Below are 13,833 nucleotides of genomic sequence, written 5' to 3' on the forward strand. Positions count from 1 at the left end.
TCTTAACCTGATAACTGCAGTAGTAATCACTCTTGACCTGATAACTACAGTAGTACCCATTCTTAGCCTGATAACTACCGTAGTAATCACTCTTGACCTGATAACTACAGTAGTACCCATTCTTAACCTGATAACTACCGTAGTAACCACTCTTAACCTGATAACTACAGTAGTAACCACTCTTAACCTGATAACTACAGTAGTAACCACTCTTAACCTGATAACTACAGTAGTAAATACTCTTAACCTGATAACTGCAGTAGTAATCACTCTTGACCTGATAACTACAGTAGTACCCATTCTTAACCTGATAACTACCGTAGTAACCACTCTTGACCTGATAACTACAGTAGTAACCACTCTTACCCTGATAACTACAGTAGTAACCACTCTTAACCTGATAACTACAGTAGTAACCACTATTAACCTGATGACTACCATAGTAACCACTCTTACCCTGATAACTACCGTAGTAACCACTCTTAACCTGATAACTACAGCAGTAACCACTCTTACCCTGATAACTACAGTACAGCAGTAACCACTATTAACCTGATAACTACCATAGTAACCACTCTTACCCTGATAACTACAGTAGTAACCACTCTTCACCTGATAACTACAGTAGTAACCACTCTTCACCTGATAACTACAGTAGTAACCACTGTACTGTAGTTAACCACTGTACTGTAGTTATCACCTGATAACTACTGTAGTTATCACCTGATAACTACAGTAGTAACCACTCTTCACCTGATAACTACAGTAGTAACCACTCTTACCCTGATAACTACAGTACAGTAGTAACCACTCTTACCCTGATAACTACAGTAGTAACCACTCTTGACCTGACAACTACAGTACAGTAGTAACCACTCTTGACCTGATAACTACAGTACAGTAGTAACCACTCTTACCCTGATAACTACAGTAGTAACCACTCTTCACCTGATAACTACAGTAGTAACCACTCTTCACCTGATAACTACAGTACAGTAGTAACCACTCTTGACCTGATAACTACAGTAGTAACCACTCTTGACCTGATAACTACAGTACAGTAGTAACCACTCTTGACCTGATAACTACAGTACAGTAGTAACCACTCTTGACCTGATAACTACAGTACAGTAGTAACCACTCTTGACCTGATAACTACAGTACAGTAGTAACCACTCTTGACCTGATAACTACAGTACAGTAGTAACCACTCTTGACCTGATAACTACAGTACAGTAGTAACCACTCTTGACCTGATAACAACAGTACAGTAGTAACCACTCTTGACCTGATAACAACAGTACAGTAGTAACCACTCTTGATCTGATAACTACAGTACAGTAGTAACCACTCTTGACCTGATAACAACAGTACAGTAGTAACCACTCTTGACCTGATAACTACAGTACAGTAGTAACCACTCTTGACCTGATAACAACAGTACAGTAGTAACCACTCTTGACCTGATAACTACAGTACAGTAGTAACCACTCTTGACCTGATAACTACAGTACAGTAGTAACCACTCTTGACCTGATAACTACAGTACAGTAGTAACCACTCTTGACCTGATAACTACAGTACAGTAGTAACCACTCTTGACCTGATAACTACAGTACAGTAGTAACCACTCTTGACCTGATAACTACAGTACAGTAGTAACCACTCTTGACCTGATAACTACAGTACAGTAGTAACCACTCTTGACCTGATAACAACAGTACAGTAGTAACCACTCTTGACCTGATAACTACAGTACAGTAGTAACCACTCTTGACCTGATAACTACAGTACAGTAGTAACCACTCTTGACCTGATAACAACAGTACAGTAGTAACCACTCTTGACCTGATAACTACAGTACAGTAGTAACCACTCTTGACCTGATAACTACAGTACAGTAGTAACCACTCTTGACCTGATAACTACAGTACAGTAGTAACCACTCTTGACCTGATAACTACAGTACAGTAGTAACCACTCTTGACCTGATAACAACAGTACAGTAGTAACCACTCTTGACCTGATAACTACAGTACAGTAGTAACCACTCTTGACCTGATAACTACAGTACAGTAGTAACCACTCTTGACCTGATAACTACAGTACAGTAGTAACCACTCTTGACCTGATAACTACAGTACAGTAGTAACCACTCTTGACCTGATAACTACAGTACAGTAGTAACCACTCTTGACCTGATAACTACAGTACAGTAGTAACCACTCTTGTGTGATAGTTGTTGTTGTTCATACTAACCCAACAATGCTTGTAAGGTATTGTTAACTTTCAAGCAAATCAACTCATATGTCTTTCTGTTATGACTCAACCTTTTACACGATAAATAATTCACCTCATGTGGCAACGTTCCTAAACACCTCACAAAGCACAGAAGAAGAACAACAACATACTGAGGTCTGCATATGAAAGATTCTAATCTCTAAGCGTTTACTGTCCACTTCTTAAACAAATCCTATTTCTATATCAAATGTCTTCCTCCAGAACCTCAGTCCTTCATGGATAAACACTGCATCATACCTCACATCCTCCTAGCTCATATAACCAGCTGCCATTCAGAGAGGTCTATAGCATGGGACTAATCTCAATGGTCTGCCACTAGGAAACAGAGCCACCTGACGTGACCCCCATTCAAACAGGCCCCACGTCTCCATCACTTCCGTTTCCTCATCTATATCTCCTCATCCCGATACATTGACATGGACCACACACACGCTCTTCTCCACCACGTTCAGCTCTGTCCCTAGGGAGGCCATGACCTGCTCTGCCGCCACTGCCTGCCCACTGCCCAGCAGAATGACAGCTCTAGTCCCAGAGCTATGCTGTTCTCTCTGCCCTATTTTGGCTGTAGGCTACTTGATGTACACCATTACAAATCTGCAAGGCTCCCTAAAGACCCACATGGCATCCAGAGTACAGAGTACAGACATCAGTCAGCCAGTCAGAACCAGTCTGATGTCATTATCTCACTGTTAGAAGACGGTATACTATATCTTTCAGAGGGGGATATGGAAGCAGGAAATACATTACAGTGACTGTTTGAAATCAAATCTAATTGTCACGACTTCCGCCGAAGTTGACTCCCCTGCCTGTTCGGGCGGTGCTCGGCGGTCGTCGTCACCGTCCTACTAGCCGCCACCGATCCCTTTTTCGTTTGTCTGGTTGTTTTGTCTTATTAGTTGCACCTGTTTTTGTTTCGTAATGAGCTTCCCTATAATTAGGAGTAAGACCCGCCCTTGTTTTGTGCGGGATTGTTTTTTTGTTACGTGTGTGTATTTTGGGTGTTTGGCAAGTGTTTCTCTACGCCCTGGATGTTCGGGCTTATTCAGTTCTTGTGGAGAATAAATATAAAGTATATTTTTTTCCCAAGCGGCTCTCTCTCTCTGCGTCTGGTTCTTTCGCCAACCTAGTCCCGCGTGACAGAATCCCGCACCACGCAAAATGGAACCAGCAGGAGCAGCCTCGTCTCCTCTCCCATCGATGGAGGAAAGGGTCCTCCATCACACCAGTGTTCTCCACAGAATTGGGTCGGCTATGGACCAAATGATGGAGAGGATGGATCGATGGGAGAGGAGTGGCATTCCCACCGCATCTTCAGCACCCCCTCCTCCAACACCTCCTGTTCCTGTTTCAGCATCCGGCTCCGGGGCTCTTCGGCTGGCGCTCCCACGGGAGTATGATGGAACGGCAGCCGGGTGTCAGGGGTTTCTTCTCCAGCTGGAGCTTTACCTGGCGACCGTGCGTCCTACTCCCTCCGGAGAGGAGAGCGTGAGCGCCCTCGTCTCCTGTTTGACTGGACGAGCTCTTGAATGGGCCAACGCAGTGTGGAATGGCCCAGACTCGACGAGGGGACTGCGCGATAAACCTCCTGGAGAACGCTGCACTTCCTAGGAGTCACGTGTATCCTTTGTCCCAGGAGGAGACAGCGGCTATGGAGACATATGTTACTGAATCACTGGGACAGGGATACATTCGGCCCTCCGCATCACCCGTCTCCTCGAGCTTCTTTTTTGTGAAGAAGAAGGATGGCGGTTTACGCCCGTGCATTGATTATCGAGGTCTAAATTCCATCACAGTGGGGTTTAGTTACCCACTACCTCTTATCGCTACGGCGGTGGAATCATTTCACGGGGCACGCTTCTTCACAAAATTGGACCTGAGGAGTGCGTATAATCTGGTGCGTATTCGGGGAGGAGATGAGTGGAAAACCGCATTTAGTACTACATCTGGCCATTATGAGTACCGCGTCATGCCATATGGGTTGAAAAATGCTCCAGCTGTCTTTCAATCCTTCGTAGATGAGATTCTCCGAGACCTGCTCGGGCAGGGAGTGGTAGTGTACATTGATGACATCTTGATCTACTCTGCCACCCGCGCGGCGCATGTGTCTCTGGTGCGTAAGGTACTTGGGCGACTGCTGGAGCATGACCTGTATTGCAAGGCGGAGAAATGTGAGTTCTTCAAACAGGCCGTTTCCTTCCTGGGTTATCGTATTTCCACCTACGGGTTGGTGATGGAGGATGACCGCGTTACAGCCGTGCGTAATTGGCCGACTCCGACCACGGTGAAAGAGGTGCAGCGGTTTTTAGGGTTTGCCAATTACTACCGGAGGTTTATCCGGGGTTTTGGTCAGGTGGCTGCTCCCATTACCTCACTGCTGAAGGGAGGACCGGTGCGCTTGCGTTGGTCAGCAGAGGCGGACAGAGCTTTCAGTCGTCTGAAGGAGCTGTTTACCAATGCGCCCGTGTTGGCGCATCCGGACCCCTCTTTAGCTTTCATAGTTGAGGTGGATGCGTCCGAGGCGGGGGTCGGGGCCGTGCTGTCCCAGCGCTCGGGCGAACCACCCAAGCTCCGCCCTTGTGCCTTCTTTTCGAGGAAACTCGGTCCGGCGGAGCGAAACTATGATGTGGGGGACCGGGAGTTGTTAGCTGTAGTCAAGGCTCTGAAGGTGTGGAGACATTGGCTTGAGGGGGCGAAACACCCTTTTCTCATCTGGACTGACCATCGTAATCTCGAGTACATCCGGGAAGCGAGGAGACTAAATCCGCGTCAAGCTAGATGGGCCATGTTTTTCACCCGGTTTCAGTTCACCATCTCATACCGACCAGGCTCCCAGAACACCAAGGCCGACGCGCTGTCCCGTCTCTATGATACCGAGGAGCGGTCCGTTGAGCCAACTCCCATCATTCCACCTTCATGTCTCGTGGCACCGGTGGTATGGGAGGTGGACGCTGAGATAGAGAGAGCCTCACGGTTAGAGCAGACCCCTCCTAACTGTCCAGCGGGGGTTCAGTACGTGCCGGGAGGGGTCCGGGATAAGCTAATCCGTTGGGCTCATACTCTCCCCTCCTCGGGTCATCCTGGCATCGAGAGGACAGTGCGGAGTCTTAGAGGGAGATACTGGTGGCCCACGTTGGCTAAGGACGTGAGATTTTATGTCTCCTCCTGCTCGGTGTGTGCTCAGAGCAAGGCTCCTCGGCACTTGCCTAGAGGGAAGTTACAGCCCCTCCCCGTTCCACAACGGCCGTGGACACACTTATCGGTGGACTTTCTTACCGATCTTCCCCCGTCCCAGGGAAGTACTACGATTTTGGTCGTTGTGGATCGGTTTTCCAAGTCCTGCCGTCTCATCCCGTTGCCCGGTCTCCCTACGGCCCTGCAGACTGCGGAAGCCTTGTTTACCCATGTCTTCCGGCACTATGGGGTGCCTGAGGATATCGTTTCTGATCGGGGTCCCCAATTCACGTCCAGAGTTTGGAGGGCGTTTATGGAAAGACTGGGGGTCTCGGTCAGCTTGACCTTGGGTTTTCACCCCGAGAGTAATGGGCAGGTGGAACGCGTAAACCAGGATGTGGGCAGGTTTCTGCGGTCATATTGCCGGGACCGGCCTGGTGAGTGGGCGAGGTATGTTCCTTGGGCTGAGCTCGCTCAGAACTCCCTCCGCCATTCCTCAAAGAACATGTCCCCGTTTGAGTGTGTGTTAGGGTACCAGCCGGTCCTGGCCCCATGGCACCAGAGTCAGACCGAGGCTCCTGCGGTAGAGGACTGGGTACAGCGCTCCAAGGACACCTGGAAAGCCGTCCAGGAATCGCTAAAGTTAGCAGGACAACGGCAGAAGAGGAGCGCTGACCAGCACCGCAGTGAGGCCCCCGTGTTCACACCGGGGGACAGGGTCTGGCTCTCGACCCGAAACCTGCCTCTCCGCCTGCCCTGTCGGAAGCTGGGGCCGCAGTGTGTGGGGCCGTTTAAAGTCCTGAGGAGAATAAACGAGGTGTGTTATAGGTTACAACTCCCTAGGTATTACCGTATTAACCCCTCGTTTCATGTGTCTCTCCTCAGGCCGGTGGTGGCTGGTCCCCTGCAAGAAGGTGAGGTGCCTGAGGTCCCTCCACCCCCTCTGGAGATCGAGGGGTCCCCGGCGTACACAGTACGTGCCATTCTGGACTCGAGACGCCGGGTGAGGGGCCTACAGTACCTCGTGGACTGGGAGGGGTACGGTCCGGAGGAGAGATGCTGGGTTCCGGTGGGGGACATTTTAGATCCTACTTTACTGAGAGACTTCCACCGCCTCCACCCGGATCGCCCGGCACCTCGCCCTCCGGGTCGTCCTCGAGGCCGGTGGCGGCGCGCTGCGGGAGCCGCGCGTCAGGAGGGGGGTAATGTCACGACTTCCGCCGAAGTTGACTCCCCTGCCTGTTCGGGCGGTGCTCGGCGGTCGTCGTCACCGTCCTACTAGCCGCCACCGATCCCTTTTTCGTTTGTCTGGTTGTTTTGTCTTATTAGTTGCACCTGTTTTTGTTTCGTAATGAGCTTCCCTATAATTAGGAGTAAGACCCGCCCTTGTTTTGTGCGGGATTGTTTTTTTGTTACGTGTGTGTATTTTGGGTGTTTGGCAAGTGTTTCTCTACGCCCTGGATGTTCGGGCTTATTCAGTTCTTGTGGAGAATAAATATAAAGTATATTTTTTTCCCAAGCGGCTCTCTCTCTCTGCGTCTGGTTCTTTCGCCAACCTAGTCCCGCGTGACACTAATTTTATTTGTCACATGCGCCGAATACAACAGGCCTTACAGTGAAATGCTTACTTACAAGCCCTTAATCACCTTGCCATAACGCAAAAGTGGCTCGGGAAAAAAACATCGATATTTTGGGTCCATGGCCAGGAAACTCCCCAGACCTTAATCCCATTGAGAACCTGTGGTCAATCCTCAAGAGGCAGGTGGACAAACAAAAACCCACAAATTCTGACAAACTCCAAGCATTGATTATGCAAGAATGGGCTGCCATCAGTCAGGATGTGGCCCAGAAGTTAATTGACAGCATGCCAGGGCGGATTGCAGAGGTCTTGAAAAAGAAGGGTCAACACTGCAAATATTGACTCTTTGCATCAACTTCATGTAATTGTCAATAAAAGCCTTTGACACTTATGAAATGCTTGTAATTATACTTTAGTATTCCATAGTAACATCTGACAAAAATATGTAAAGACACTGAGGCAGCAAACTTTCCACAAAGTCATTCTCAAAACTTTTGGCCACAACTGTACGGGGGTACCGGTACAGAGTCAATGTGATTTGATTATTAAAATGGAAAAGCTGAAGGCAGGAACAGTTTATGGGTCGTTTCAACACAGAAGAAAATAGTAAATATCGGTAGAGGCTTGGCTGACTTAAATATTAGGTTTCTATTCTGAACAGACAAGAGATTAGACAGAGCCAAGTCATGGCTGGTTCACATAATGCTAGTCATAAGAATTACCTCTGCACCCTGTGATTGGTCGACATCTCTGTCGATGTGACCTTTCTCAGTGAAACATCTATGGTACGCATTATATGGTTGTTAGATTCTCGTTAATTACTCATTGGTCACACAAGACCTGTGTGGTTGGGTGTCAGGTGATGCCACTGCGACTGACAGGCAGTAGTAGCTCCCTGTAGAAATTCTAACATGAAAACCTCCCATCAAAGAAGACATAAGTATCCAAACCACCATGATATGCTGTTGTGATGATGAGCAAACCAAGATCACTTTTAAATATCCATTTCCCGATTTGTGAAGGAACTGTCTCCTCATGATATGAAAGAATGGTGGCACAGCGGTCTAAGCAACTGCATCTCAGTTCAATAGGTGTCACTACAGTCCTTGGTTCGAATCACCTCCGGCCGTGATTGGGAGTCCCATAGGGTGGTGCACAATTGGTCCAGCATCGTCCGGGTTTGGCTGGGGTAGGCCGTCATTGTAAATAAGAATTTGTTCTTAACTGACTTGCCTGGTTAAATAAAAAAAACATGTTTTTTGACTAAAATGCTAATGCATATTTGCATATAAAAACAAGAATCTCATGGAGCATAAGAGCCAGTGTGAGAATGATCCATTAGAGTGCATTACACAGTTTTTAGAAAGTATTCACCATAAGCAAATATGCAAATATGGCGCTGGAATGCAAATGAGGGGGAATGACTGCACAATTTCAACTCATAAGCATATCTGCACAGTCTCATGTGACGTTAGTTAAACCTTAAACCCAACATAAACCAACACAATAAAAATAAAAATCTAATACATTTTGGGATTCAGAGTTTTACAGCATCTATGAGCAGTAAGGTTTAATCCCTTACACTGTGAGATGTAACAGAGTGTGAGCATTTCATCTCCAGAAAAGCAGAGCTGTCACACCGCATCACACAATCAGCTTGGCCAATGTGTTTTTCACGCCCGTTTTCCTTTCCACTGCATTTCAGCATCTGGCCATCCGGCTGCTGGCTGACTAACAAATCAGAGAGAGCCTGATTGCTGTTTTCAAAATGAGAGAAAAAATGGATCTGCTCGTAGTAATGTTTTTTATTTGAATGAAATAAAGCCATTGAAAGATATCCACACGATTGATGTGTTGTGTGTGATTCAGGCGCCCTTTTGATCTAGCGAGTCCATGGATCTAAGTTGTATACTGTAGATCGCACCAGCAAAAAGAAAAACTGGTTTCTCTGTCTGCCCCCCCCCCCCCTCTCATGACTATAACTAATGAATGTGGATGGTGCTTTGGGGGCTTGCAGTCTTATTAATGTGCTCGGCTGTGCTCTCGTCAGGTTACGGTGAAAGGTTCAATTGCTCTGGCGAGGCCCCCACCTCAATAAACAGCGGTGCTAAAGAGGTTTGTTTATTGGGCAGACCTTGGCTTGACCTCTGGAGCTGCGGGACCTGCCTTGTGATTACCTCAGTGTTGGCCCTGCCCTCAGAGACCAGTGGCTGGCAACTAGTCCACTTCCCAGGGCTGTCGAGTGGCTGTGTGGTCTGGCCATCTCTTCAAAATCAATCACGCTCACTCCGCATAGTGGAGCACCCATTTCTATGGAAACGAACGTGGCTTGTGGCCATACTACAGGCGCTTGGATACTAGTAGATTTTTGGAAGACTAATAATGTACTCAAGTGAGTTTATCATGAGAACAATTGAAACTTTAGGTCTTTTCCCAATCTCTAGTAGCCTGGAGTTTAATTTCACTGTGTTGCTGTTCCAGTGTTGTTGTTTTGTCTAATGCAGAGACGTCTCTCCAGTCGGCTGTCGTTATGACCTCATTATTTCAATGTGATGTCACAGTTTCTACCTTTTCGCCTTGGGGAGCACTCACTCTCTCCCCATCACTAAAATCACTCTGAACTTCACAACGGTTCTCCTAAAGCTGCAAATGTCTGTTGTTGTTTTGTTATATTGGCTTTTTGTTCGAAGCCAAAAAAAACTCAAAATCAATACGTGACCCCAGAGCACCGTACATTCCTATCTACATCAGCCTCTCCTCATTTCAGTGTCGCACAACTAATAAGTTTCCATTAATTATTTACAGTGAGATCTGTTGGAGTGAAGAGCTGATCAATATGACTGCTTTTACAGTAGGCTACATTATCCTAGCACCTGACCATTGTAAACAACCTCACCTCTTCACTGTGATAGCTGATAGCTGGTAGCAATGTGATGTGGTGAGCTTTCTGGCCCAAAATGTCTGCCTGACATCGACTAGTTGGAAGCTACTAAAGCTATACAATGTCAAGTGCTTTGAGGACCTAGTGGAAGAGATACGTTAAGCCATGTAAATCAAATCCACCATACTGTATAGGAAATATTTTACATTAAGTATAACATGTTGTTACATAGTAGGTGCTTTGCATTTACCCCTAGTTGAACAGTTTACGTTATTGCACATATTATGTTATTACACAATTTGCTGACAGTAATTACACACCATCATTATGATGAGGATGTGTTCGACGTGCCCATAGAGATGCATACAGTGTCTACTGTAATTGTGTTGACATACCTATGTGACTTCTGTGTGACGAAGCGAGGGTCAGCTGTCCCCAGAGAGACACCAGACAGACGGCCAACAGCAGCACCCTTCTGCACACGCTCCGTAGGTCTCTCTCCCGCATTCTGACAAGACAGGGTGGGGAAAACTTGGTCAGTCACATATCAGTCATTAGGGCATTTTTGGGGTGTCATGCAGGAGTGGCGTAGCGACAACACTCAATATACAGCACTACAGTACAACTCCAATAACATGATGCAATCTCTATTGCACTCCACACATTTCACTGTAAGGTCTACTACACCTGTTGTATTCGGCGCATGTGACACATTTGATTTAGGTTCCATGTCAGCTCTGCCCTGCACAGAGACAGCAACACAACATCACAATGGAGAAAGCAACTGGCTTTGTGCGTTGGACCCCTTATGAGCACTAGTGATCAGCATCATCTGTCCCATCCTGCTGATACAGTACAATGTGGCTTCCTTCCCACAAACCAGAATAACAGATTCAGGATCTTAATTTGATTACCCTGTTGCTGGATAACTTTTTGGCAATGCAGGAAATTAAAAACTTGTAGTGTATTTGAGGTTTCAAAAAGCTTCTGAACTTTGTAATTTCCACTTAGAAATTTCAGACTTGATTTTCCCTTATGAAAAAAATATCAACCCTTACAAAAATGCAGTGCTTTCCTTCCACCACTGTGAATTCCAGTTTACTGTTTGATCGACTGCAAGGATTCGTGTTTCGCATAGCTTTCTTCACAGAGATGAACACACCCATATTGATTCAGTGTGAACTGACTTAGGTAAATAAAGTGTTAGTATTCACGTGTAAACATACAGAAGAAAGGTGCTTTTCATTTCTCCTAAAATTGTGTGTTGTATTATCTTACCAAAACATAGCTACAGGAATGCTGCAACAACCACAAACCCACCACAACCTCCAGTATTGTACTTCTCTATAGTCCAAGAAGATCTACAAATAGAACGTCTGACTGTCCCTTATTCCCCCGTTTCCCTCTTTATAAATGTCCCTTTTTCCCCCGTTTCCCTCTTTATAAATGACGCTTGACTGTCCCTTTTCCCCCCGTTTCCCTCTTTATAAATGACTTCAGACTGTCACTTATTCCCCCGTTTCCCTCTTTATAAATGATGTCTCACTGTCCCTTTTTCCCTCGTTTCCCTCGTTATAAATGACGCCTCACTGTCCCTTTTTCCCCCGTTTCCCTCTTTATAAATGACGCTTGACTGTCCCTTTTCCCCCCGTTTCCCTCTTTATAAATGACGCTTGACTGTCCCTTTCCCCCCCGTTTCCCTCTTTATAAATGACGCCTCACTGTCCCTTTCCCCCCCGTTTCCCTCTTTATAAATGACGCTTGACTGTCCCTTTTCCCCCCGTTTCCCTCTTTATAAATTACTTCAGACTGTCACTTATTCCCCCGTTTCCCTCTTTATAAATGACGTCTGTCTTTCACTCATTCCCTTGTTTCCTCTCCCCCTCCTCCCCCTCCTCTCCCTAGAACCGGGAGGGAGGTTACTAGGTAATAGTGTTTGGGTGGTCTGTCTTGGCTAGCATTTCCCAGCTCACTAATCTTCATGTAGTGTTCAGGGTCTGTTGTCCAGTAATACAGTGTGGCTGTGTAAGAGGTCCTGGGAGAGGACTACAAACAAAGCAATCAGAGGCTCATCTTATTGCCAACAGAGCATGCTCCTCTCACAGGAAAAAACAGTCACAAATCACAGGGATCCTTTCAACGCCTTGCCAGTGTATCCACTTGAATTAGTGAAAAGATTGTTTTCATGCAAAGAGCTTAACTCTTGCTTATTTGGCAGTGGCTGGTGAAGGGAGTAGAGAGGGAGACATCTACAGTTATAGAGCTGGGTGGCATCTAATCGGAGGTTCTATCTACTGTAGCCTATGTAGAGGAGGCTTCTTTGATGGCTTCTGTCAAGTACAACCAGACCTGGATTCGGATAGTATTTTTTCCCCTTTCTTTGAGCGTTTCATTCAGCCAGCCTTGAGTGCCAGATGGGTGGTTTTTGTACCATTTTGAGGCAATTCCATTTTGACACCTGGTTCTATTGCGCTGCCAGGTAAGCTGAATTAAGCACAGCAAGAATGTGAAATAAAACAAATACTATTTGAACCCAATTCTGTTCACAACCATCTACCTAACCAGACCAGACCAGGCCACTGTGTTCAGGTGGCTGAAGGGACTTGGAAAACAGGACAAGTATCCCCCCTGATAGAGATGATGATGGGACCAGGTGGCGTATCAGAACGGTTGGGAGAGGAATGGAAAACCAGCTGAACAGGTGAAAATATCGCTTGGTGACTACTGGTCCTAGACCTTTATGTGCTTTATTCAGCCAACTCTGACTATTGTTGTCAAACCATGCATATATCGCATGACAACGATTGTCAGACGAGTTGGCTCAACTCCCTGCATGTGGCATGCATGGCTCAGGCACATACAGGTCTGGGACATGACACCACCAGGTCTTTCTGCATACATGCCATACATACTGTATACAGACTGTAAAATACACGTCTCCTTCTCAAAACCCATTGGAGGAGAAGGTCAGAGGCGAGGGACCTCTGGCTTTCTCATCCAATGGGTTTTTGAGAAGGAAACGAGGAGAGAAGACATGAGGAGTATGCAATTGAGATTTTCCCACAGTACATCTCCAAAACTTAAAGATGCAGTATTTCCTGGTTAATGACAGAGATGAGTCGTTGGGACCAATCGGGCAGCTGGGTGGACAAAGCTGACGTGTCGTGGTTGGAGGGCAAAACAAAGCGGTGTTGTTGTTGTTGAGGCTTGTTGTTTCTGTGTGATGCAGCTGGCTGTGTGCCACTTGTCATGCCCCCGAGCCAAGCCAAGCCATGACTACTCTCTCGCAACAGAACCTAGATAAACATGCATCCTTCTAATGAATTAGATAGAGAACATCTGGGAATAATAAATAGCATATCAAACCGGCTTCATTGAAATATATTTATAAGGGTCGATCATTAAATGTTTTCTGGTTATGAAATTAATCACATTGCACAGAAATCAGACATTCACAAATGAATCCCCCCCAATGTGTTGTGCCCACCAAAGGCAATACATTATGTATAGCAGCTCTCAATTCCTAAAAATTAAACCACAACATGTAATTTCAATACATTTCTCATATGATATATTGTAAATAAAAGCATACTGTACAGTGATTTGACCAAACCTACATACAGTATCAACATTGAAGCACCTTATCAAGTTTGTTTTGAAGGAAAGTTAAAAGGCAAACAAATTAAATACAAAGTGAAATGCTACTTTAACCGTGGTAAGAAGAATTCTCCCAACAAACACTACAACATATTGGACAGAGTGAGTCAGCAATGCAGGCTTGGGCTGCACTCTGCACCTGATTTTCTAGGAGAGTGGTATGGTTTCAGATGAGTGGCTCAGCTGGCTTATTTTCTCTAATTAGTCCCTTTGGAATTCTTCCCTACATGTGGGAAGATGCCTG

At 46.1% G+C, this 13,833-nt stretch overlaps 1 protein-coding gene across 2 annotated transcripts in view; it reads right to left on the reverse strand.

The window, feature by feature from the left end:
- The window catches only part of LOC139554671 (chemokine-like protein TAFA-2), a 176,702-nt gene that overhangs the window by 54,738 nt on the left and 108,131 nt on the right, over positions 1-13,833 (reverse strand). For both annotated transcript variants that reach the window (XM_071367698.1, XM_071367688.1), the window contains exon 2: positions 10,328-10,440. In XM_071367698.1, the coding sequence (XP_071223799.1) occupies positions 10,328-10,439 (112 nt within the window). In that variant the 5' untranslated portion in view covers position 10,440. The remainder of the gene's footprint in view (positions 1-10,327; positions 10,441-13,833) is intronic.

Source organism: Salvelinus alpinus, chromosome 2, assembly GCF_045679555.1.
Source record: "Salvelinus alpinus chromosome 2, SLU_Salpinus.1, whole genome shotgun sequence".
Classification (NCBI taxonomy): domain Eukaryota; kingdom Metazoa; phylum Chordata; class Actinopteri; order Salmoniformes; family Salmonidae; genus Salvelinus; species Salvelinus alpinus.